Source organism: Eleginops maclovinus, chromosome 23 (genome assembly GCF_036324505.1).
Source record: "Eleginops maclovinus isolate JMC-PN-2008 ecotype Puerto Natales chromosome 23, JC_Emac_rtc_rv5, whole genome shotgun sequence".
NCBI classification, from domain to species: domain Eukaryota; kingdom Metazoa; phylum Chordata; class Actinopteri; order Perciformes; family Eleginopidae; genus Eleginops; species Eleginops maclovinus.
The window spans coordinates 4,996,225-5,023,511 of record NC_086371.1 but is presented as its reverse complement, the minus strand read 5'-3'; the positions used below and the strand labels follow the sequence as shown (position 1 = coordinate 5,023,511).

The 27,287-nt window shown below is 40.8% G+C and overlaps 1 protein-coding gene across 1 annotated transcript in view; it reads left to right on the top strand.

Annotated features, from left to right (window-relative positions):
* prom1a (prominin 1a) overlaps nucleotides 1–27,287 on the top strand; it is a 68,877-nt gene that overhangs the window by 1,345 nt on the left and 40,245 nt on the right. Inside the window, 2 exon segments of the mRNA XM_063876338.1 lie at nucleotides 24,399–24,457; nucleotides 24,983–25,009. Of these exon segments, the coding sequence (XP_063732408.1) occupies nucleotides 24,399–24,457; nucleotides 24,983–25,009 (86 nt within the window).

The following is a 27,287-nucleotide window of genomic DNA, read 5'->3' as shown; positions in this document are numbered from 1 at the left end:
TTTTTCCCCGGATGACTGAATGTTTGTCCCAGACACCCAGTGGATCTACATTTAATACAATTAGAGCTGACTGCACACACGAGGTGTGTGTGTTTAATTGCTGGATTCTGAAAAGATGCCCTTTATGCGTCACTGTCTGTGTCCATATAGGTCAGAACATTTTGCAGATTAGGAGCTCTCTGAGTCACCTTGTTAATTGGGTAATCCCATAAACCCCTGCGCCATATGTTGCTGGCCTTTTAGTTTCCAGTTTGTCACCAGTGGTCTTATCCCTGGAGCAGACCACTGCCCCGCGGAGTGATTTCAATCGTGCACCTACCAAATGGGTGGAGAGGGGAAGTCAAACAGTTCGACCACAAAAGTCCAGATGCATTTGCATGTCTGTCGTCATTGTCATCATTAGATTAGAAAGCCTGGGGGCGTTCATTATTATTTTTGGGTTCATCAGACTCTAACGTAAGGCCATCTGCTGATTAACAGCATGCATGGATATTCAGCAGGATAAACACACAGAGATGTGTCAGGTCGTGTCTGCAGCAAAGCTCTGGGACTTGCAGAGCTTGTCATTACATTACTTTACAACACATTCAGCCGATGCTCTTATCTGAAGCAACCTTCAATGGGTGCACTCAACCATGAAGGAACACACTCAAAATAGCAAGATGCTGCAGGTACTTCACTTCCACAAGAGCTACTGAATCGGCTTTAAGTAAAGCAAACCTTTAGCTGCTGCTAACAGACGTGTTCAGTGGCAACAGGGGAAGATTTTCAGCATCCCTGATATTATTGGGTACCTTGTTCCCAACAGGTGTGTGTTTGTTAAGGGATACCTGTGTCTCTCTATAACAACATGTGACAGGAAACACCTTAGGAGTTACATAAAGAATGAAAGTGGAGAAAAGGATCTGAATGTGTTTCCGCTCCAGCGGTTTGTGACTGGAAGTGCAGATGTCAGAGCTCTGTGGATGTGGGTGGATGTGGGGGTGTCTTCACTTTAGCCTGTGGTGAACCATTAGCCTTCTTCCAGAAGACATTTAAGGGATGATTCACTGAATCTTCGAGGGATAACCAGCAAAAACGGTTCTTCTTAACAAGTGTCCATCAGTTGTTTATCAAGGGGACAAAAATGGCATCAGGACTCAGGAGTAACATCAGTTTCTTAAGTTACAGAAAAACAATGTCACTGTTGATTTCTTTTTTCTGCAGAAACAGACATGAAACTGTTGTTTTTTCACAAAGTCATCCGGAATACTGTGATTTTAGGGCTACAAATAGTCATTTTAATAATCTTTTAAATCTATAAGGTGCCAGAAAAAGTGGAAAATGCACTCTAAATGCATCCGAACATTGCAGAGTCCAAGGTGACATCTCAAATTGACTTACGCTTGGAGGCTGTTAGGATTTTTATCCTGCCAGAGCACTTTCGCTTTTTCCTTTAGAAAAAACTATCCCGACTCAAGGTCTACTGGCTTAAAAAGCTCCATTAAATTAACTTTTTGTTTAGTTTACTTTGTCAAGCTACTGTTGTCAAGGTCAAGAAGGAACTTTAATTCAGCACCCTGCAGTAAAGTGGATAGGGAGATCCAACTGAACCACAATGCACTTGGTTCAAATTGTTGCGTCTCTCTATTGTTTGTATCAAAGGGTTTTTATTTAAGAATTACTCACATAAAGACAATCAACACTGCAGTGCATAGTTTTGAAAGTTTGGGAGCATCCAACCCAAGCTCAGTGTTTGGTAACGGCTAACTGGAATATTTCAGAACTACCTGATAAAACACTCAGAAACAGAAAATGTCAGCCTGGTGTTCCTGGTCTTACCCCAGAAACCACTCAGTAATTAGCAACACCCCATCCTCACGTCTTGGCTGACATGTACATTGTGAGGCGTTTTTATAATCTGGTGACTGTTTGATGCAGTGACTGACTGACGGGCTCTTTCTCTGCTTCAAAGCGGCTCCCGCTCGTAGGAGGTTTTATTAGCAAAGAAGCAACACACGTCTGTCAGCGACACCCACACAAGGCAAATGAATGCTGACACATTCTCCTTTACAGTTTCCAGTGGATTCTTGTGTGGAAGCATCACCCCCCCCAAAGTCCCCCTTACTCCCGCACACACACATGCTAAATGTCTATAACTAATGTAAACAGTCTATGGTAAATGCACAGGATGATGAACGGGATCATAACCCCTTTCAGACATAAATGGCATTACCTTGCTGGATGTTGAGGTGAGGTTTTTTGCATGGGTGGCTTCTATGTAAATATTAATTACGGCTTTATTCGAAAATGATCGGGCATTTATGGAAAGAGCCACAATGCTAGAGGGGAGGCTGCAACCAACGGTACTTTTCATTTGGGATATTTGATATTTTGTCCATCACAGTTTCCCAAAATCAAAGGCAATGTCTTTAAAAGTCTATCAGGCAACATCGGCTCAGCAATAATTAATGACCATCCTTATTTTCCTCTAGAGAATCTCTTGAAATGCTGCTGCCTTAAATGATAAATTCTGGGAAAGGATTGAAACATGTTTTAGTCTGGACTCTCCTTTAGATGCTATCTGTCTGTCCGGATGATGCTGGAGAAACCTCGTCCGATTCTATTCTGACTTCAGTTGTATGAGGTAAAGTTGTTTGCTCTAGTTGTATTGCACTATGGGGAGGGATGGTATTTTCACTGAAATAAACAGTTGATAATGTTCTTATAAGTCTTGTGTAAGTTTCACCAAGTCTTTAGAATTTCAACACGCCTACTCGCCTAACATTTCACATCGTCGGCAGGAGTTTAGTTTTGGATCGGTGCAGTTTGATTTACAGGACGTGGGTCGACTGTGTTTAGATCAGGTAAACTTCAGTAGAAAACTTGACTATAGGGACACACACATCCGTAATCTTTAGCTACACAGATGTTCATTTTTTTCATCCTCTACTCTCCAACCAATGTTTAAAACAAATCGGTCGTCAGCTTATTGGCCGTTTGTTGGGAACGATTTGAATATTCATATATATGTTGTTTTGCTCAAAGAACATCAATGTGTCAGATGATGGTTTTACGTTATTTTGTGGAAGTCATAAAGCAGTGAAAGAACAACCTTAGAAACAGATTTTAAACAACAAAATAGTCTTTCAACTTGGTGCATCTGTGTAGAACCCTCAGTCTTCTCATTGGTAATTGTTTAATTAAGATTAAACAATTTCTTTTCATTTTTTTATAGAAGAAAATGGATAAAAATGTTCATTAAAGACGTCAAATATAATTCTTCGAAATAAATAAAATAGGAACCAGCCAAAAAAACACGTGGTGCATCTCTATATAAAAACAGTACCTTTATCTCTAATTTTCATAACTTTTTTAAATTAATCTTGGTATAAATCAGCCCTCGCTTGAGAATAGAGGTGCGTAAAGCTCCTTCTGGAGTTAGAAAAGTATCATTTCACGCCTGTGGGAGAGCGCGGCTGGGGAGCTGATGCCAGCAACGGTCACGCAGCAGATCCCTGTTGGATACGTTTTCTCATTAGTGTCTGTATTCCCTCTGCTGGAGAAACCACACCGACAGATAACAGAGGCCTGGTGAAAGGTTGGCATCCATTCAAAGCGAGCAACAGTTGCCAGGGAAACTCATCGGCAGCTTTCATGGCTGCTGTTTTTGTTCCCACCTTAAGTGTGTCTCGCTGCATCAGAGTGATGGAGGTTAGAACAGCTGCAGAGTTTAGTATCTCAGGCCATGTTTGTGCTTTAACATTCATCAAAGATAGTCCAGAGGCAGGCAGGGACTTTGGGGTTCAGTGAAGGACACATAAACATGAGAGGAACTGAGGAGGAAAACTTCAAAAGACTTCTAAACAAGGACAAAGCGGAGATCGAAGCGGAGATTCACTGGAATTATAAAGTAGACATTCTGGTTTTAGGTCTTTTATGTTCAGAGGAAGACGTGTCTACAGGAGTGAGTCTTTCTCAGGTTAACTGCTGATGCATCTCAACGATGAAGGTCAAGCTTTTGAATATTTAGTCTGCAGTTTTCACTCTCTTCCTAGATGCTTGCACACCAGCATAATGTTGGCAGAAAGCCCTGAAGTTTACTTACACAAAAGCCAGTTTTGCAACCTCTTGCATCTTACAGTTTTTTGTTTCATAATGTACCAAATAAGTGGATACAGAAGGAGAATCACAACTTTTTCATTTACATACAGAGCAGCAGAAGTGTTTCTATTGTCCGACCGAGCACTTCCTCTCAGTGAAAGTTGAATAACAGTGAACTCTGATCTGAAACACCTGAAGATTGCATTGAAATACATGCTTAAATGTATCTGTTGTTTAGGCTTCAAGTCTAAAAGGGAGATCTCAACTTAATGTGGCCTCCAAGTAAACCCCAGAATGGCTCATTCTACCTAAAACTCAGATTTTCACTAATTACTGTTTACACTCACATGCTGCAGATCTCCACGTTGGAACACAATACCATAATTCTGCTTATAATCTATTCCGAAAGCCTATCAACATCATTATAGCCCACTAAACTAAACAAGAGCAAAATTACAAGCATGGCAAATCACTGTTAGTGGATTAGACTGCACACAGTGCCTTTTAGCATTTTACAGCTGGAAGTGGAAATGTCAAGGACTAATTGTGGAGAAAAACTACAAGCGGATGAATCTGTTTGTACATTGTGGTGCTCTTTAATTCATCCAACAAAAACTGAACTTACCGGCAATTAATACATGGTGCATTCAGGGTCATTTTGGAGTGTTCTTCATGGAGATGAGGGGAAGGTTGTGGTGTTTTAACCTTGAACACAGAAACTCTCCAGGGCTCACTCTGACTGAACCAAAAACCCAGAATAAAAGTGTTGGTAGATAATGAGCAGGGTTAGTAATAGTGCAAATGGATGACTGATTAACGCTGCAGGCTCTGATACAGTAAAGTGATTAAAGCGAGCGTCCTTCAACTGCAGGGTCAGAGCCCCATGACATCAAGCATCTGCTCTGCTGAAGTGTCCTTGAGCAACAAACTCAGAGCCAGTGTCTTGCTGACTGTGCATGTTAACATCTCAGTGGAGGAAAGTTGGGAAATCTAAATTAGGAGTGTCCGAAAAATACAGAAATGAAGTCATGACTCATTATCTTGCAGAATTTTTCCAGCCAGTTGCAAACATTTAGCTAATTACGGGAGCGGGCGAGTCTGTGGAAATTACCATTGGATGTGATGATGATCCCCAAAAGGGCTTACATTTGCAATCATCATGATTTGCATATCTAAATCGTTTCAACATTCATAACATCAGAAACGAGCAGATACCAACAACTGGCAGAACCATGATGAGCTTTCAGTTTCTGTCATTATCAAACACCTCATTACTCAGTATTGCATTAAAATCCATGAGAATAGTTGACAATCACAAGGTGTGCAGCGTAGTACCTTAGTCTGAAGGATACCAACACATGAGTTTGTGTGCATGTATTGCAGGGTAGATGCCTGCAGTGTGAGCTCAGATGCTTACGAGGGTTAAAAAGTCAGGCCTATTTGAACTGTGCATATAGACACACTCACATTTGGCAGTGTGGAGAGCAGTCTGTGGACCGATGGTCGCAGATGGCTTTGGCAGTTTAAGTAGATTCACTGAGGCCTCTGGGTAAAAAACCACAAGGAGACAAAAAGACACGGCAGAGCTGTTTGTTCGCTCCTCTGAGGTCGTGTTTTACAAGTGTTCATAGCAACAGAGAACTGAAATCCTCGGTTGACCTCCACTCTATTCACTCTATATGATCTGTTATTGAGCAGGTAGAAATCATATATGTTCCAAGGTTTTAATGTCCATAGTTAAGGCTATACTGCAGCCCCACTACTTTGCTAATCGACTCATGTTTAAGACATTTTTCGTGCAAAGAAACAGCAAAAAACTACTGAACTCTCCAGCTCAGCCACTTTAGCACACTTACATTAGCTATAACTATTTGTCCTTTGTGATATAATTTGTTTCTTTGGACAATATCTTGGGAGGACAGTCATTAACTATGCGTCTTTAATATTTCATGTTTCTCTTTAGGCTAAACTCGGCCACCATTAGATGACAAATTGGGGCAGAGTAGGTCAGTCTGCAGGGATTCGGTTTGGCAACAGGACCAAGTACAGAGTGGAGTGATACTCTGAGAGGGGCCAGTTTGCCTACTGGCCGAGGTGCCCTTAAGCAAGGCAGCAGAGCCTCACACTGCTCCAGGCGCTGTATATAAAGTAGCTGCCCACTACTCCCAATAGTACTAGGATCAGTGAAAATGTAACTCTGTGCTGCACGTGTTCATCCATTCAGGATCATGTTGCAGCTTTTAAATTATTCTGTAGGACTGGATAGCATTGGATTCCAGCCTTGAGGCAAACGGCACAAATGCCCCAATGTGAAGAAGGCGTTCATGTCCTCAATATTTAAACTTGTATCAGCTTCCATCTGTTACCAAACAACATGAGATGTGAGGACTCCTTGAAGCACAAAAGGACAGTAAAATGATGCCTTTTGATTAAGCAGACAGACATTATTATGATCTGTATGTTCAATAAAATCCTGAGCATACGGTATAAACAAATGACATGAATTACAAATAAGCAAATTCCGAGGTTTTGCATCCTTGCATGCTCCTGTGGCCGACCCAGTCAAACTGTAGCAGCATCTGCACGACAGAAAGTGATGTATATGGTTCCTCTGTCACATGCAGTCATGTCAGCGCGCTGACAGAGAGGCCGCCGGCACCGAGGCGCTGCAGGACACAGCAGCCGGACTGCCCACAACATCATGCACGAGTATCACCAGAAACAACGTGTCTCTGCAGCACAGAGGCAAAGAGGCGGGTGATTAATATCTAAGAACTGACACAGATTTAGAAAATATCTGGATGGAACAAAAGTCAACCCTACGGAATTCAACACAATAAGCTCACCTTAGTCGCACTTGCGCACACACACACAGAGACATAGGATGGATGGATGGATGGATGGATGTGTTTGGAGTCTTTATCCACGAAAGGACGGCTGAACGCTCCATCGGTTACCTCTCACTGTTGCAGGAGCCCACTGCTATTACCTAATATACTGCTGGCCTTTGACCAGCTCTATATGAAGATTCAAAAAGAATGTCTCTGCATGCATCAGGATAACATCATAGTTATTTTTTAAAGTCTGCAGATAAAGGGTTGCATGCAACAACAGTGAATGGATTTCTGCACTGTTTTTATTCAACCATCCTGTTGTGTCTTCAGAAGGTAACGGTTGAGGTTGAGCTGCTCATTTCGACCAGAATAAGAAATGGGTGGTTATGCATGTTAAACAACATTACTCTCAGTGAGTCATTATTGAGATTGTGATTCAAACCTTTGAATTGTTTCATCATTTTAAATCAGCAAATCCAATTTTTGACTTGTTTCATGATTCTGACTCTCCACAAGTATGTTTCCTTTTCTTTCTCCTTTTCACGGTGGACATGTAAACCATAGAAAATGTACCAGAAACTCCACTTTTTAGGTGGTTTTCCTACATTTTCTGTCTTGTCTTGGATTAATTGTGAAGTAGATTGATAAAGCTCCGTGAAAAGTTAGCAACATTTTCCAAAAATGTCAGCATCGCAATGTGACAATTCATCATTATCTTTGTTTAATATCATCAATTGTTATATTTCATTGTGTGTAGACAGTGGTACTAACATTAAAGTATTTTGGGCTCTGGGAAACCTCCGATTTTGGCTGTGTTTCACTATTTTCACACATTTTAATAGTCAAATAACTTGATGCATTGCTCAAAAGAGGGCAGATCAATACATACAGAGTCTTTAAAAGCAGCCAGATTGCTGCAGTCAAACACTGGCAGGGTAATTTGTGTTTTTGTCACATAAACATTTAGTGTGGAAGGAACATAATCTTGCAATTGTTTGCACGATTGTGTTTTAGAATTAGTGTGACAATGTTTTGCGTTCAAACATGCTTTTCTTTTCCACTCAAGAGGTTTTCCAGCAGGTTAAAGATACACACTGGTAATGTCTCTCGTCACACACCTTCACACGGCTTCTTTCGCATCTATGCTCCCGCTGCCCTGTCTTTGTGAGAGAACATCACGCTGCATAATCACAAGACAAAAAGGAAACATTGTGCGGCACTTTAATTCCTCGCCTGCAGCTCCAGGTCTGTGAACAGATTTTAAAATAGCCCCTGGCTTCATGTTGTTACTCCTGAAATGGATCCACAAATCTGGGATTAGTCTCTCCGAAGGCTCAGCCAGACAGACGAGGAGGCCAGTTGTAAATGAAACGCTTCAATCCTGATTACTCAGTCATTTAAATATGTGGGAGGTCCACAAACATCCAATAACACAAACCACTAATTCACAGACCACCTGATGACACGTGTGTATCCTAAAATGCGCTCCATTTTACCAAATTGAAATCACACATGCATGTGCCTGAAGAAATTGACAACAAAAAGCTTATTGGAAATTTAAGATGGACGACAAACAAGCAGCTCAACCTAACTTCAGCTTAAAGTGGAAGATTTTCCTTCACCTTCAACTAATAAAAGCCTTCACTGAAAACACAAAGGATCGAGGAGACGGAGGCAGCTTGTGTGACATTGTAATTGGTAGCATGTAAGTGATCCTAAATTGTGGCTTTGGCTCTTTGTTGTAGTTTTATTGCGCTATTACGTCTCCATGTACATGTATCATCTGTTATGAGCCTGTTGTTGTTTATGGGATCGTCAAACATTTGTTTATGAGTGAGTGAGTGAGTATGGCACTCAAGGCCGGCTTATTAATGAGACACTCAGGGCTCAGATTTCTGTCACAACGCTGCAATGTCAAGAGCTGAGAGTCCTTCAGAACGGCTTCAATACTTTCTGTAGTCTGCGCTCAGACAGAAAAACAACATCCACATTTGTTGTTGACATGGTGGGGGTGTAATGAGTGGAATTTCTACTTCCTTATCATTTAAGATGAACTTCACGACTGCGACAAAACAAAAGTTAAAATGAAGGCTGTCGTGATGAACTTTCTAAAGTTGTAAAATCCTTCTGCGTAAGAATTAAACAGCAGTGCGATTAAGTGCATCTAAAGTCTTCAAAATCATGGATCTATTGCTACTTTTGTCCCAGCATTAAACAAAACCCCCAATGCAGGTCTTGAAAATGTTGGTTATTTATTAAATCTGTGTGCAATAACTGCCAGGTGAGTTTCCCACAGCTTTTGTCATCCTACCAACTCATCTTGTTGTGTTCAAGCCCTGATTTGCATGAGCAACAACTTCAGACCACATCCTGCTAAAAATAATCTCATTTTATTCACGAAAAGCAACAGCAATGTAGTCTGTGTTCAAGAAATCTGAAAAAAACACATTAAATGCCCCTTCCTCCTTCATATTAGAAAGGTTTCCTTTATTACAGAATCAAAGAGCCCCCCTTGTGACTTCATTTGCTTTATAATAATCCAGAAAAGTCGTGTTCATTAATTATGAGGGAATTGAAATGACTAGTGCTTTGAAGAAAGGCTTTAATATGTGGATGTTATTACTTGGTTAGGTTTTACTAAGACCTAAATAAAACACACGAGTCCACCACAGTGAAAGGCCATGCACTGAGCTATTGAGTCTCAGTGTGCAGGTGTGTTTTACAGTACAAAGAGGAAGAAGCAGATCAATACACTGAACAAGCTGCTCCTGGAGTCTGAGAGGAAAGAGATGCATCTCATTTCAACAGCTTGCTCCACCAGAGGCTGGCACGTCATCAGACTAAGTAAGAGTAGATAAGAGCTGTGGCATTAAGATTGTAGAAGGTCTGAGTACATTTCAAGGTAATATTATAATGCCACCATTAGCTTAAGCTCCCGGCTATCTGACAGAGCAGGTGAGAAACGAGAGGACTCGGCAAGAGAGGAAAACCTAAAGATCAACGAAGCAAGAACGTCTTTGAAGAGATCCGCTTAAAGACGCAAGGAAAAGGGAGTAGAGGGAGTGTTGGAGTAAGAGCTGACACCTCCCCGGGTGCTGCTTAAGCTGGCATTTTATAGACCTAAATGATTATCTAGTAAACAATCACCAGGTTAATCAATAAAGAAAATAACAGCAAATATGGTACTAATACTCCCTGATATCAATCGGATATTAACTTAAAACTAGGGGCACCAGTTCTCCTTATGCCCTTGATCCTCTGTCAGCTTAAATGAGTGTGTTTTCAGCACTGTATATAAGGCTGGTACAAGAAAAACAAGAAGGCTTCTTCGTCTTATAAGCATCATCGATAGCATCAGCTAAATGGCTAAAATGAGCATGAATGAATCACAGAAGCAAGAGCGACTCCGAACAGATCCTCCTAAAAAAAGCAAGAAAGGCTGGCAAAAAATGGAATCCAGAGTGTGTTGGAGTAACACTTCCCCGGGTGCTGCTAATGCCGCGTCTCATTCAGGGATGTCATATTTGGGTCAGGCCGGGGCAGCCAAGCAGGAGAGTGGATGCGAGGGCGAGGCGAAGCGAGAGGCTCGGTCCCGCTGAACGGATGGCCAGTCATGCATCCTCCGTCCCTGCTTCCGCTTCAGTGGCGGGTGCAGCGGGGCCCGGTGCTACAAGCCGACACCGAGGATGCGCCGAGTGGTAATTGCAGATGTGTTTGGGGTCAACCTGCCCACACCGGAGATGACTACTGTAAACAGACTCCTTATCTCAACGCGCCGTTTAGCCTCGTCACACCTTCTCACAGAGTGATGGTAGAGGTCAGTCAGCGGGGCGGAGACCGCTCCCCTGAGTCGGATGTGTCACAGGAACAAGACTGTGTCACTTTCAGCCCTGTTGTATAGCTCTCAATGACAAGCAGGGTGTCAAGTTTACTCAACCTAAAAAAGAAGCATTAGGTTTATTCATACCTATGGGTAAGAGTGAGCATTGTATGGGGTTTGTCAACAATAGTACAGATACCTTTTGGTTCAGCTGAAATGATTCGTAACAATTAGTAGATGCAGAAAAAAAAACTGAATTCCTTTCTTTTGAAATTCATGATTAAGGTCATTTTTACCTTTCATTTTTAATACAAATGCTATTTTCAGCCTCTCAAATATAAACATGTCTTGGTCTTTAGGGAGCTAAAATATAAATATTTACTATTTGTATAGACTGAAATGAATTTCTAGTAAAAAATCAGCTGGTCAACCAACAAAGAATGAATGTAATTGCAGATATGGTATTCATACAGCGCTTACACTCCTCCTTAATTTGCCCTTTATTGAGTTATCTTAACTGAACCTACTGTTAACTGTTGTTTGACAGTAAGAGTTAGTGTGTTCAGTTCTGTGTATAGCTGGTACAAGAAAAAAAACAAGGCTTCTTTGTCTTATGTAATATCACTGATAGCATCAGCTAAACAGCTAACATGTGCATGAAAATACTTTTTGGCACAGTCATCTTGAGGAAACTTCTGGCCTAGAAAGTGTAACAGCACATCTCTATGCTCATGTTACATTCGGCAGGTAGATTGTCTCCTGGGATTCGTCTGCAGGTCATTGTTCCTGTCTGTCATTGTCACCTTGCAGCTTGGTTTCAGCCTCGATTATCCGACAGTAATCTGGGACGGCGTTTACCAGGTCAGTCTGCAGAGCCAATCATCTTGGCTGGCTGTCCCTCAACATGCTGACCAGACTGAATGGCCTTTTGTCCCCTGGACATAAAGACTTCTTAGCCTACATATCAGAGTAGAAAGCCTGTAGCCGGAAGATCCGGTCTCAAAATCCAAGATTGGTTTGGTAAATGATTGGCACCGATTATGTCCTAAAAGCATCTTGATTCACTTTGTTTCTCACCGCTTTTAAGCACAGAACATACAGAAATTAATATTCATATAATGTATAATCCAACTTCAGGGCAATGGATTCGTCACAATTTGTTCAGGAACAAAATGAATGAGTTCTAAAGTTGCCAGTTTGACTGGTTCTGATGTTTTGTAAGAAGTAAAGGGCTGAGTATGTTTGTAAAAAACACATCTGTAGACGTCAAAAACGGTTTATACCTGTTCAGAAACACTTGTGATAAAAGTTTGTCCTTGTGGCTCCTTGATGTCTCTTAGAAGAGCTCTGTGTTCTTTTGTTGGTGTCTTTTCTTTTGTACATAAGGACGCACACACACTCTTGAATATTCCCTCCTTGAAGGCATACCCAGTGCCAATCTGAGGCATTACCTACATCGGCCAGGATGTGTGTCCGAACCAGGTGTAAGATGCTTATTGGTTGACCTTAGCAAAGCACTAAGCTCTGCCATACTATGCTGTGTGGTGTCAAGATTCATCAAGCAGTGTGTGAGCAATTTACCTGGAGAACCTGGGTGATGTTGGTCTCAATGTTCTGAAGATGTAACAACTTGTCAAGTCCAGTTACATCAGCTCAGCAGAGCCTGAAGCCTGGGACAAAACATAACTAGTCAGTGGAGATACATATGTAGAGAGCGTTCATTTTAAATTTTACACACTGTTGTAATTGACAACCATCTGCAGAATAATAATCATCTCATATGGGGCTGAGACATAAACCGTATGACCCACAGCAGGCTTTACTGTTTGCATCTCTGCAGTTGACTTGGTTTATGATTCAGAGCAACAGGATTCATTTTGCCAGCAGTGGACAGGATTGCAGATTGAAGTCACCGTGCAATATAACATTCTTTATTACCTTCTGTCGCCATGTCACATTTTTTATATCTGCGTCTCTGTGTGCATCTCTATACCCATCAGTGTGATTTACACTCGAGGGGAGTCTGTGGAGTTTATTAACATACTAAATGTGCAGACTGGAATATATCATGGATGGATTTTTGCATGTGAAAAGGGTTGTGCATGTTTTCTATGTGCCTGTCTTACTCATCTGGCTCCTGTGCGAGTTAAGTGGAGTGTGGGACTCCAGCTGTAGCCGAGAGACTCAGCTGTTTACTCCTCATACTCCCACACATACGTATATGTATACAGATGGAAAATAGGGATGGTTTCATACATTAACATCTCTAACTAAGACAACGAAGAGAATAAAACCACAGGGATGTTCCTCTTCTTAATTGAAATGTGATGGATAACTCTCTCATGGCAGGTTGAGACCAATTAATACCTTCTTTATTAGTTACACCATCAATTCAGTTTAATCCTGCAAAGGTCATCGGTGGGAACATTGTTACCGTTTCATTAACGCAAAAGATTAACAGTTTTAAATGAATGCCTTTCCACCCTGTAGTTTTGTGTGTGTGTGTGTGTGTGTGTGTGTGTGTGTGTGTGTGTGTGTGTGTGTGTGTGTGTGTGTGTGTGTGTGTGTGTGTGTGTGTGTGTGTGTGTGTGTGTGTGTGTGTGTGTGTGTTGCCTTCTCTCTCCATAGTTACAGATTCTATGGTAACAGTGTTTGCTAGTCAGAGGTGTTTTTACACCAAGCTCAAGGGAAGTGAGCTCTGATACAAACAGTCAGGACAAACACGCATGCACGCACGCACGCACGCACGCACGCACACACACACACACACACACACACACACACACACACACACACACACACACACACACACACACACACACACACACACACACACACACACACACAGTTTTCCTTTATCGGAAACCTTTCAGTAAAATGTCAAGTCACTAACATGCTCACAAACACTTCAGGACATTAACCAAAACAGGATCTGATGTGACTGTAAATTAAATGAGGATAAGTTATTGGGTCATATTCAGCATAAACTCTGTAAATAACCTTCATATAACTGAATAAAAACAATTGTTCTCATATTGTTGACAGTTGACCTTGTCAGTTAGTAAACTGTATGATTCAATCGTATTACCAACGATAACAAGTAGCATAATGTGATGTAATGTGTAGGGTGCAACATAGGTTCGTCATTAAGCAACTTATTTGGTTGTTTGTGTCATGAATCTCCGTATGTTTCTGTAGTCTAAGAACATACATACATATGTTTATTAACAAGTATCTTCACCTGTTGCACCGACGCAGGTTTGACACCTAAAATGAGTCAACGTCCATCTTTGATACGTGTTAAATTTTAAAAGCAACAACCAAAGAGTGATGTCCTTCTCTGGTCATAAAAACATTATTTTTGAGAGGCCTCAAAGGTAAAAGAATTACTTACTTTAAATTGAAAAAGCAAAGGATAGAAACTTTCAAAAAGCAGAACTGTACTGTGCGTGGGAGGACTACTTTTTTCCTATCCTATTGAACATGTCACTACCTCTCGGATACATCTCAGATGTCAAGACCTTCATTGTTGAAAGAGGAAACAGTGGGAGGGATTGTGTGAGTAGGATGTGGGTATTTTGAATTAAATCACACAGTGAATCACGCTGCTTGTCCGGTACTTAACAAAAATGTGTTTAACTTAACATGGGGCGCACTGACACTGACTTTTCTAGAGAATACCTGTTAATGAAAAGGTGTCCAAGACCCCGTTGACTCTTACAGAAGTCCACTCAGCCTGAAGAAAAACAAAAACATAGCAACGGCAAAGATATCCTGACGTTGTATGATAAATATTGGGTCAGATGTTTCCAGATTTAATAGAAAACAGCGTCAATAAAAAGGGTTTAACTCTGAAAGACTTCAGAAAAGGTTCCCTGTAGATCGAGTCCGATACACCGTTTGTCTGTAGAGCGACTGAACTACAATCTAAAATTCATCAGTTATATACAGTATACATCACCCCACATCTATTTATCCTTCACTTCAAAATATGTATGAGTTATGAACCTCTTAACCTTCTCCAGCTCACAGTCATTTATTAGTGCATACTGGTATCACCTTCTCCCACTCCTCCAACTTTTCCCAAACCCATTAACTGCATTCCAGTGATGGTTTATTACGCAGCTCCCTATTCCCGTGCCTTTTTCAACCCAGTTTGAAACAGTTATATATTTAACTGAGTTCTTTTCTAACAAAAAATATGTGATTCATTACAGAAATGCACGCTTGTCAGTGGATAATAACATTTTTAAATACGTTTCCACACTTTTGAGTATGGTTTGGTATTATTTAAGAACCAGTACCAACACTTTTTAAAGGGATAACAATACCGATGAAGTATTTCATTAGAAAAGGTATATGTCAATGGAAACATTTATCACACACAAATACATTTTGAAAGTGTGTTTTTAGTTTGTTCTGGTTTGTTTTGGTGTTTTTGGTCTATGTTTCTTTGGTACGGTTTGTCTTAAGTCTTTGCATACAGGGCGCTTAAGATGTATACATTTTCGCCAGACCAAGATGGAGCTGCGGACGTAAACAATAACGTAAACCCGGAGCTCCGTACAGACAAAGCTGTCTCTGACATCCGACCGTCTATTCGACTCGATTTTCATATTTCTGGAGTCTTTATCATTTTTTGGAGGAACAGATATATTGTTTTCTGGCATCACCTTAAAATTCAAAGGAGAAAGTCTGCATTTTGGTAAGAGGGCGCACGCCGAAAGTATGAGGGCGCAGCATCCCTGTTACCCGGTTTACACAAAACCTTGGTATAGTAATATCTTATGAGTATTAAAAATATTGAAATATCAAATGTAAAGTAAATATTGCACATTACGTAAGTAAGTGATGGAATTATGAAAGAATGTATTCACACTGTGCTCAACTTCACCGTATCACAGACGGTATGGGTTGAAGCTGATGCAGTAGTGGGCCGATGCTCCTGGTGTACTGTGTTGATTCACATCGTAGATATTTATGATTATAGACCTTTGTTGCATAATTATCTAGTAAAGGTTTTTTCTAGTAAAACTCAGACAAAAGCCATAGCCATTATCTGAAAGCACTGAAAACTTGCTTGGTTGCATAGCAACAAGGATGGACAGAAGGCTTTTGGCTCCTTCCGTTATGAAGACACTCACATCGGCACCTTGAGAGGACTGGAGACACTTACAGACGGTGTTAAAGGGTACGGAAACGACTCCACAGCAAAACATATGCCGTCATTAAAGCTGAAATCCTCAGTTTACTTACACATTATTTGTTGTTGCCTAGCTCTGATTGCTGTAATGATGTTGTTTGACTGCCAGACAATGTAGGAGGTACTTTGCATTTTCTCTAATTATCAAGTTTGAGTTTCATCCACTTGTTTTGCTTTACTCTCTGCTCTGCTCAGTTTCTCTGTTTGCTCCAAACAAACCTGTGTCGCTGTTTGTGGTTTTTTTGTGTTGAATGCTTGAAACACTGTGCTTTGCTATAGGCACACTCACTGTAGCGTTAGCATCCGCCAAGCTGTAAACACAAACAGCTTTACAGTGTTTACAACATTCACACTGCTTTACCTTATGTTTGCTTACACGCTGAGGGAGATATATGGCTTCTGAGCTGCTAAATGTTGCCCTATCTTCACCTGATAGTCGCTAACATGCTGCTCACTGCTGATAACGTTTTGTCTTCCCGCCAAATCTGTCCACACAGCTGAAAAGAGCAGAGCGACTGAACCAAAACAGTGAAGTTAAGGCAGTATAGAACCAAAACAACATGCTGAAAGACGCTAAAATGCACCTTTAAGCTGGGGTGAACTGCAAGATGAGGTTATAACTTTTCAATATATACAGTATGTGACCCCTGTGACTACATATATGAAGTCATTTAATCCATAGTTTCGTACAAATATTAAATGTATCAGCTTTAAATGAAATGTGTTCATATTGTAATCTCATCCTTACCCAGGAGAATAACAAATGTACTGCACCAGCAAAGACTTGGTCTACAAGCAGAGCAGAGGCCAAGCAGAGTTCTCTGTCTGCATCAGTGCTACTCCTCCTGCTGAACTTAATTCTTAACATAAAGCTCTCCCTGGTTTTTATTTGTGTGTGTCCTCGGGTAACTTTGTGAGGGAGAATCCACGTAGTTGGCAACATCGTCCTTCTGTTCAGGAAAAATCCCCAACTGGCCATGTGCTTTGTTGCCCCGAACGCCATACAAGCCGAGCAGCTGAAGGAAGTTTTGTGGTGTGGAAGTGTATCTCATGGCCAGGCTTACTAACGTATTTATTTTTTATAATAAGCCTGTTAGCAACGGGTGTTGTCACATACAACTGCCGGAGCTTAGAGGGGAGAATATTACAGTTTTGATGATTCGGCTGCTGGCTTTAAGGGCAAGTTGATTGGAATTTCTTTTTTTTTCATGAGCAGTTCCAGCTGCATTGCTGTCAGTAAATACTGCAAAGCACAGCATGTAAATCCTTTCAATGACATCGATGTAATGCCCCATCTATCAAGCAAACTATAACCTGAGCATCTATTTACATATCTATGTATGGATCAACCTTATATACGGCTACTTGTATCTTAGGCTGTGCTCAGATTGGTATTGAAATATGTATTTTGTGATCTAATTACAAGAGGAGGGATGTCAATGCACTGAAGATGCATACAGATTGAGGCCAGGGTTGCATATGGCCACAATTGTTGAGCAGTGGGTACAAACATGGGTCCTGGGTGACATTGAAATATACTGTCTATTCAAGGGATGGTCTCTGGTAGTAGTAAGCATTCAGTCAATGTCTTTTGTATGTTTCTGTACATTTAATCAATAGTATTTTGATATCCACCGAGAGTAAGTCTTGTGATGTGGTTGTAATTACCATACTGTGAAGTAGCCGTGTTTGTTCCAGGGTTCGGCACAGATCTCATCACAGCCCTGCCACTCTGCACGCCCGGCTTGCTTAAGGCGAAGGTGTCGGAGGCGGTCCGACAATAAACCTTTATCTTATGAGTATACACAAATATCCAGTCAGTAGGCAGCACTTTTTCATGTGTCAGTAATAATGTATGTTCCATATGAGAATACAATCACACACAGCACACCAAAAACAAAAACAGATGTATTGAGACATAAAGTGTGTTTACTTTCTCTCTTCTGTTTTTCTGCGACCATCTGTCTCAGCCTGAACCGGATCTCTGTTTTTCCTCTTCAGCAGTCCTTCCTTCTGTCTCTTCCTCTTCTACACTCTCCACTCTTCCATCAGCTGTTGCAAAACAACCTCAAATAACTGAGGATGTAAAATAAGCTTCAATCGTGACACCGGCAGCATAAACAAGAGTCTAGAAAGAAGTAGTGTGCGTCTGTCTCTCTCTCTGTCTCTTCTGTCAACATGTGTTCTGTTACCAGTTAGATCTTTCTTTGCACCTGCTGGATGTTTTAAATATATCACTTACTGAAAGCAAATAGTTGCTAGATGTATAAACTGGAGCATGATGATAAATCCGCCAGGTTTTGACCCTAAAAAAGTAGAATGCATGAAATAAAAAGAGATGTTATCTCTGGTTCTGATGCATCCGTTTTATTTCTAGAAGGATCCTCTTTAGTGTTAATTCTATGAGTATAAAAATATATTCTTATAAACTGTATTTAACGGTATTAACAGTACAGTACAATCTGCTTGATATCAACATCTTTGATGGCTCCTACAGGATTGTTGATACCTGGATTCTTCTTCCTCTTATTTATAGACACATGCATTTTCCAGCATTTGGACGACCTATGTTGTAAAAGCATTATCTGTTTAATTTAAACACGATATGTATTTCACGTCTGTCCGTCCTGGGAGAGGGATCCCTCTTCTGTTGCTCTCCCCAAGGTATCTTCCATTTGTCCCCGTTAACTGCGGGGTTTCTTCGGAAGTTTTTCCTTGTCCGAGTGGGTCCAAGCACAGAGGGTGTCGTATTCATATTCCGTACAGACAGTAAAAGTCCCCTGATAAACTTGGATTGATTGAACTTGAAATCAGTTATTATATCCTAACCAAAGTGATGATCCACAAAGCTCGCAAAATGGATTTCACTTTTTCTCTCAGTGCTACAGTGGGAATGTGCTTGTGTTCGCCCTTTAAAACTCATCACTTGTCTCACCCCCCACCAGGAAGCTTCATTGTCAGTTCGACCTGTTTTGTGTGACAGTTATTTGAAAAGGCTTTAATCTCCCACAGGGAGAAGGTTATTGGCTCTTCATACATGGTATGTTACATGATATTCCTGAATAGTTGATGCTGTTTGAGCCTCAATGCAGCCTTTACAAAAGGTCAGTCATCTCAACAGCTCTGCTTCAATAACAAGCACAGGATGTCCTAACGGAGCGCCTCGTAGAGCAACAGCCAGACCCCTGTTCCCAGCCCACTCAGAAAAGACTACTGTCATGAGTCAAACCCTCACTGCTGAATTGCAGAAGAAATCCATTAAATAATTGAAATATTAAAAAATAACTACAGCACAAACACTATTGCCACATTTGCACGTCATGTACAGCACGTCTAACGCGCTCCTTTCACGCGTTTTCCCCAAGCACATATTTTGGATACTACCAAGTACTTTCTTTGGTATAATCTCAGTCGAGGTTCAAGCAAATGGTACAGGTGGAGTTTAAACAGTGCAGACTTCCAGTTGGTCAGAGAGAATAGTTCATTGTGCAATACAGGATGCGTTGCACAAAACTGAACATTTTTAGTACGATTAAACTGATTTATTAGAAATGGCAGCCTGCAAAACTACACCAAACACTACGCTGTACATTTACATCTTATTTGTTTGGAAATGCTCAGCTAGTATCGCGTTGAACATGATGTTAAACTGTGTGCAGCTTAACTAGCTCCATTCACTGGGGTGATACTTTACAGAGCAAAAACAAAACAGAGGGAAATGTTATTGTACCAAAAGCGAGTCAGGCCAGCTGAAACATGGTTTGGAAACATGGCATGTCAAACTTCTCCTTACACCAGCTGCATTATGTCTTATCACACAAACATAAGTTGTATGTGTGTTTGGATGAGTGGTTTGAATAAATCCAGCTACACGTCTCAAACCTGCTGCTGTTCATCTGATCAATTTTCATGCACACCAAAATCATGTCTAGCTGTTCTTTTCAGTTTGTTCTGAAGAAACAGTACATGGTGTAGTTGTTTGTGTATCTGAATGCCATTCTGCTTGTTCTTATACCTTACAATCAATCCCTAGATGAACATGTGTGTTATTTAACTCACTGACTAAAGGAGAAGCTTGAACACGACTGTCAAATCACTTAATCCACGGCTCTAATCGCCTTCTTCACCATGGACACTCAGAGGGGCTGCTGGGGGGATTACCAGCCTCACACTGCATTCTGTTTGCTCTGTATCTTTAATCAACTCAATCAATAACAAGGACTTGTGGTACAGTAGTATTGATGGATGTACAGTACATGGCACCTGCTAATATATTTTGCCAGCAGTCTTAACAGTAGCTGTGTGTTCCTGCATATTTTAAACAACTACAGGGAAAAATGTGTGTTTTATGAGTACAAAGAAAGGGATTTTGTTTTCTGGCAGACATCAGAAAAGTCATGCATACAACAATCAATTAGGTGCAAAGTGCAGTCAGGGCTGATCATATTACGCTACTTTTCAGGGTGAACAACAGATGGTAAGAGTGCAGACAAATCCGTGCTAATGCTAAGACGAGGTTACAGGGAGTTGTTTTGACTCCTTGCTATCAAAATCTCACAAGATCACACAGAACTGAACTGAATTATTGGTTTATAAATAATAAAACACGTATAAATATATTAGATTATTAGATATTAGGTTGACATAGTGTCCCTTAATCATGTATAGTTAATGGTGTGATGTTTTCCTGGGTAAAAAAGACAATAAAAGTTGTTGGTCTTTCCATATCTGCAGAAAGATGCACACGCACAAATGGTACAATGTGTTACTAAACAAAGCTGAAGGTCTTCTTAACACAAACATGCTGGCTGACTACATGAACTTTTAAAAAGTGAGCAGAAAAAACAAGCAAACCAACTTTAAAACAAATTTACCAAGCCAAACATTCAACAGAAGAACTAATAAAGAAACTGCAGTTCATGAAGTAACTTTAGGGAGATAAAGTTATTGTCCGCGCTTTAAAACAGCTGCTTCATCTGCTATTCCTAAACTGAGAAAACAAACTAAGATAGAGAGCGTCTGGATTCCTCTGGGCGAGAGAAACTCCTTTCTAGTGAAACTGATGAAAAATTCATCTCTCCGGGTTGGGCTTTATCTTGAGCTCCCTGCAAAGCTTCATGAAATCTGCTGTAAAACCTCTACATCGCTTTAGAGCTGAGACGCTACTGCAGCGGGCCTCTGCTATGCATTTACATTAATGTGGATGCAAAACTTTGTATGCATTTTGCTGAGAGAGATCCGATGGAGAGAGAGTGAAAGACCACAGCATCCTGACAAATACATTAAAAGTGCTTTTAAAATGATGAGTGGCAGCAGACAGGGTGGGAGGAGAGAGTTAACGTGGGTGGAAAACTAGCAGCAAGTGAGCTCTTCGTTCATGGAGAGGGATTAGACGCCTCTCACAAGAAACGGAGGTTGGATTCAATCCAGCCCTCTCTCCTCGCGGCTGTTCTCTCCCTCACCTCTTGTCTTTCTCTCCTCTGTAATTCCTCTGTTTTTGATCTCGCTCTGTCATTTCTTTCTCCTCCCTCGCTCTTATATCCCTCCATCCTTCACTGCTTCCTTTATTCCTCCACGCTTCCAGCAGTGACAAGTTCATTCATGCATTTTTCAGAGATAGGAGTTTTGTCGTACAATAATTTCTTGCAAGGCACAACAAACCGCCGTCAGCTGAGTAAAACTGTGGATTTATTTTATGTCGGTTACTCTTTATTCATTCTCGCTCCTCACACAGACACTCATGCTTTCCTCTTCTCACTCTGAGAAGCAGCTGTTTCTCATATCAATCTGCGTTAAATGAATTTGCATTGATGAACAAATTTCCTAGAAAACATACGGCTACTGGGATTACACTTTTGCTAGCCCTCGTTTGATTTTCGAGAAAGGTCAGGTGTTGATTAAATATTGAAGATTGAAAAGCTGACATGAAGCTAGAAAACCTGCAAACCCCAGAGGCCATGCTTTGTATTCCCATCCATGCTCCTTCTCACTGAGGTACTTGAACACCACACACGCTCCTGCATTGCAACCAAACTTTTACAGTGAAAAAAATTGAGTTAATAAAATCCAGATGGCAGTTTCTTTGCATCCAAGTGTAATGTTATATAGCTAGATATAAATCAGAGCAGAAAAGAAGACACTGAGTATTGGAAATGTCGATAATTAAGTCATTTTTCAAGCAAAAAGGACTGAATAAATACAGTTCCAGGTCCTTCAATATAAGGATTTGCTACTTGTCTTTCTATGACAGAGACTGAATATGTTCAGGCCATTTATCTGGTGTTTCATTGCTAAAAGAAACAGGGTTCAGACCCATGATTCTTTTAACAGCGCACCAAAATAATCCAATATTTTTCTACTGTTTATAAATGCTGGGATACACTCCCAAAAGAAGTGTAATTTGCTTTTGTTATGTCCGTGCTTGAATCCACATTCAACGTGGATTACCCTCTGCCTTTCTGTGAGGTCAGCACAATTTCCCCGCAGTGTATCTCACATTTTGACATATTTCTGCAATGTTTAGGCCTGAAGGCTGAATGTAGAAACCTTGTATACAACATTACACTTTGTATCCTGTTGGGAACAAAAGGAATTTTAAAACACCTTGACAACAAGGTCAGGGGCTCCGTTGAAACACACACAGAGAGAAGAGGAGCGGAAAAAACAACCAGAAAACATGATAGCTGGGCCAGGCTTACTTTACCATCTTTATCTAAAAAAGCCTGGATCATTTTACAGCTCGATCCGAAGAAGGCACAATAGTGACTAATGACTAACCTACTTGAAAACTGCACTGTAAAGTGATCTGTGTTTCCTGAACTTGGTGGGAAAATCCTTGGCTGGAAATGTGTATCACCAGCTGTTCGCGTACTACAGTAAACAACACTGCCCTTGAGCAAGGCACCTAGGCTGCACCTGCCTCGCTCTGTAACACCAACACAAGCGTGTGTGTGTAGCAGGTCAGGCATGAGGGAAACATAAAACCCCCTCTCTGTAAAATAATCCTGCATTAGTAAATGTTTGAACAAAGGCAATTAGACATGACTGCTTTAAAAGATAAGCTCCTCTTTTCCTTAACAGACATAACAAGCAGGTGAAGGATCAGCCCGCAGCGCCCTCTTATTCATACAAACCTCATTTCTTTGAGGCTGGGATCATCATGTGATGAATTAAAACAATTATTGTCAACAGTTTTGCTGAAGGATATGTTCTCTCTCCATACAAAAAAAGGGTGCACTGCAGAGCGAGGAAAAAGAGCCTTTGTGTTTTTTGCATCTTATTTTTGGAAGCCGGTTGCCTCTGAGGATCCTTGCTTTCTCTGTCATCATTACACCATGAGTCACCGCAGGCGCTGCTTCAGGTGCAGATATGAAGGAGACCTACAGTGCTTGATAGGAGGTGGATATTATTTGGGTTGCTGCTTAATGATTTCCTCAAGGATTTCCACTTTTTAAGTGGATTGAATGTATTTGAAATACTGAAAACAATTTGAAAGAATTGAAGCATTGTTTTTTCAGACACTATCCTAAATTATATTGGCTAATGAGGATATATATATATGTTTTTATATATTAAATGATGTTTATTCACTAAGAAAATAACTTTACATGAGAGTTGACAAATGTCCCTTTAATGATTTATAGATGTCAAGTATTCCATTTATTGAACGTCATCATGCTCTGGGTTGAAAAGGAAAATAAACGGTGAGATGCATTAATATCTCTATCTGTTTTCTATCTTTTAAAGACCCAATATGATGGGCCTCATCATCCAAGAACCACGTCTCAAGAAAAGCAAACTTAAGATGTGTTATTTTTTGGAAAGGAAACTGATTTTCAAACCTATTTTTGTTGGGTCTTTGCAAAGATATCATTTTAACTGAGCATTTGCAAAGTCAAAACAGGCAAAAAAACAAAGACTTCTAAAGCCAGAATCCCAGTTCCCTGTGGTAGAGATTCTTTGTGATGTATTCTTAAACCCTGAGGAAAAACAGAATATCAACAGGATCCTGCCACGATGTCAGGAGAGGAATAAATAAGGAAGTTTGTCAGCCTGTCAGACTTGCCCCTGCCTAAACCAGAAAGGATCGATGAACGGACCCGCAGTGTTTGGCTCGTTCCTGAAACCTGCTTGTCCAAGGTCACACCTTGGTTCCTCCAGTTTTACAGCGATAGGTTAACTATTGACTGTTTTTTGCACCCTCCTGCTGCTTGCTTGGAAAAGTCTCAATACCAACCCCAGCTCCCCACAAAAATACCATAAATTGGGTTATAAAATAAAGACACAAACTTTGATACACCATTAGGGACTGAACTTTATCAGAACATAACATCTTTCTGTTAGAGACCCTAGTGTTTCATATACACTGTGTTAGTAGATGATAAAATGTACCGTCGTTATGGTTGGATATGGAAAAACAATAGCGGATCTCTTCATGTTTTTCTCTTTGTTGTTGCAGATCTTCTTGTGAAGCTGGCAAAGGAAAAGTTTGGCGCCATTCAGACAGAATACCAAAAGGTAACATTGTTCGTTTTTCTGTTGAAGTTTAAGTTACTGTTTTTTTTCTCTATCTGTTTCTCTGCCTTGTTGTTTTTCTGATTGGAAGCTGCAATTCACGATAAAACTACAGAAGAAATGTACCTCTGAGATACTCTGTAGTCTCAGGCTTTAATAGCTTTCACAAGCCAAGGCAAGGACATTTTTTTTTACTTCCACCTCTGAAAAAAATGGTAATTGCTTCTGGCACAACCACTGAATTTAGAGTGACATCATTAGTTTTTATAGGGAACCAATTTGATAGTCCCTGAGATCAAAAGGTTTCCCCTGTACCTTCCTAGGATTGGCTGTCTTTGTGCAGCATTACGATAAGCAACTATGTGAATATGCATGCCAGTTTTCAATCATTTGATTTTGTCTCTGTTGTTCTATTTCATCCACATGTTTTTGTTTTGTGGCTTTGCTCTTTCTTTGACGCTGCGTTGCCTTTGTATTCTGCATGCCCTCTTCATCTGATCTGCTCTGATCTGCTCTGGCCTCCCTCAGCCAGAGAACATAGTGCTGACCCTCCAGGTAAAGTCTGCACACTGGACTCAGAGTGCAACCCATCCCTGTCTCACCACACTCCCCTGTCCAGAGTCTCCAGGGTTGCACAACTCCAGATAAAAAATGATAAACTATGTGTTACATTTTTGTTGAAATTTTACAACATTTTCATTTATTTCATCATCTTTATCATTTCAATATATTTGGGATAAGTTGTGCAGCCCTAAGACTCTCACCCAGCCACCCCATCCACCTTACCAACACTTAGTTAGCTTTCCAAACTGTAGCTTGTGTCTCAAATCTGTAGCTTGTGTTTCATTTGAGTCCTGGATTAGATCAGCTTCATGTAGGAGCAACAATGTGACTGGATAACAGAGGAAGAGTTTTAGTGGTCATTTATTATTTAAATGACATGTATAACACCGATGTCATGGTCCGACCTCTCCTGGGTTATGATAATTGTGAATAGTACCCTAAGTAATCAAGCAGGTAACAAATACCAATCCCAATCAAGGCCAATAAAACCGAAGGATAAAATAGAGATATGGGTTTAACCATGTACTGTAAACCTAATTATCTCTATCTTTTCGACTGCATTAGTGTCAAAATGAATGTTTGAGCCTTATGGTAAAGCAGATAGTCTGTTAGATATGTTACAGTGGGGCAAAAAAGTATTTAGTCAGCCACCAATTGTGCAAGTTCTCCCATTTAAAAAGATGAGAGAGGCCTGTAATTTTTATCATAGGTATACCTCAACTATGAGAGACAGAATGAGAAAAATAAATCCAGGAAATCACATTGTACGATTTTTAAAGAATTAATTGGTAAATTCCTCGGTAAAATAAGTATTTGGTCACCTACAAACAAGCAAGATTTCTGGCTCTCACAGGCCTGTAACTTCTTCTTTAAGAGGCTCCTCTGTCCTCCACTCGTTACCTGTATTAATGGCACCTTTTTGAACTCGTTATCAGTATAAAAGACACCTGTCCACAACCTCAAACAGTCATACTCCAAACTCCACTATGGCCAAGACCAAAGAGCTGTCAAAGGAGACCAGAGACAAAATTGTAGACCTGCATCAGGCTGGGAAAACTGAATCTGCAATAGGTAAGCAGCTTGGTGTGAAGAAATCAACTGTGGGAGCAATTATTAGAAAATGGAAGACATACAAGACCACTGCTAATCTCCCTCGATCTGGGGCTCCACGCAAGATCTCACCCCGTGGGGTCAAAATGATCACAAGAACGGTGAGCAAAAATCCCAGAACCACACGGGGGGACCTAGTGAATGACCTGCAGAGAGCTGGGACCAAAGTAACAGAGGCTACCATCAGTAACACACTACGCCGCCAGGGACTTAAATCCTGCAGTTCCAGACGTGTCCCCCTGCTTAAGCCAGTACATGTCCAGGCCCGTCTGAAGTTTGCCAGAGGGCATTTGGATGATCCAGAAGAGGATTGGGAGAATGTCATATGGTCAGAAGAAACCAAAATAGAACTTTTTGGTAAAAACTCAACTCGTCGTGTTTGGAGGAGAAAGAATGTAGAGTTGCATCCAAAGAACACCATACCTACTGTGAAGCATGGGGGTGGAAACATCATGCTTTGGGGCTGTTTTTCTGCAAAGGGACCAGGACGACTGATCCGTGTAAAGGAAAGAATGAATGGGGCCATGTATCGTGAGATTTTGTGTGAAAACCTCCTTCCATCAGCAAGGGCACTGAAGATGAAGCGTGGCTGGGTCTTTCAGCATGACAATGATCCCAAACACACCGCCAGGGCAACGAAGGAGTGGCTTCGTAAGAAGCATTTCAAGGTCCTGGAGTGGCCTAGCCAGTCTCCAGATCTCAACCCCATAGAAAATCTTTGGAGGGAGTTGAAAGTCTGTGTTGCCCAGCGACAGCCCCAAAACATCACTGCTTTAGAGGAGATCTGCATGGAGGAATGGGCCAAAATACCAGCAACAGTGTGTGAAAACCTTGTGAAGACTTACAGAAAACGTTTGACCTCTGTCATTGCCAACAAAGGGTATATAACAAAGTATTGAGATGAACTTTTGTTATTGACCAAATACTTATTTTCCACAATAATTTGAAATAAATTCTTTAAAAATCCTACATTGTGATTTCCTGGATTTTTTTTTCTCATTCTGTCTCTCATAGTTGAGGTATACCTATGATAAAAATTACAGGCCTCTCTCATCTTTTTAAATGGGAGAACTTGCACAATTGGTGGCTGACTAAATACTTTTTTGCCCCACTGTATATACCACTGAAGAAACATACATGTTCAGACGGAATAGCTTTA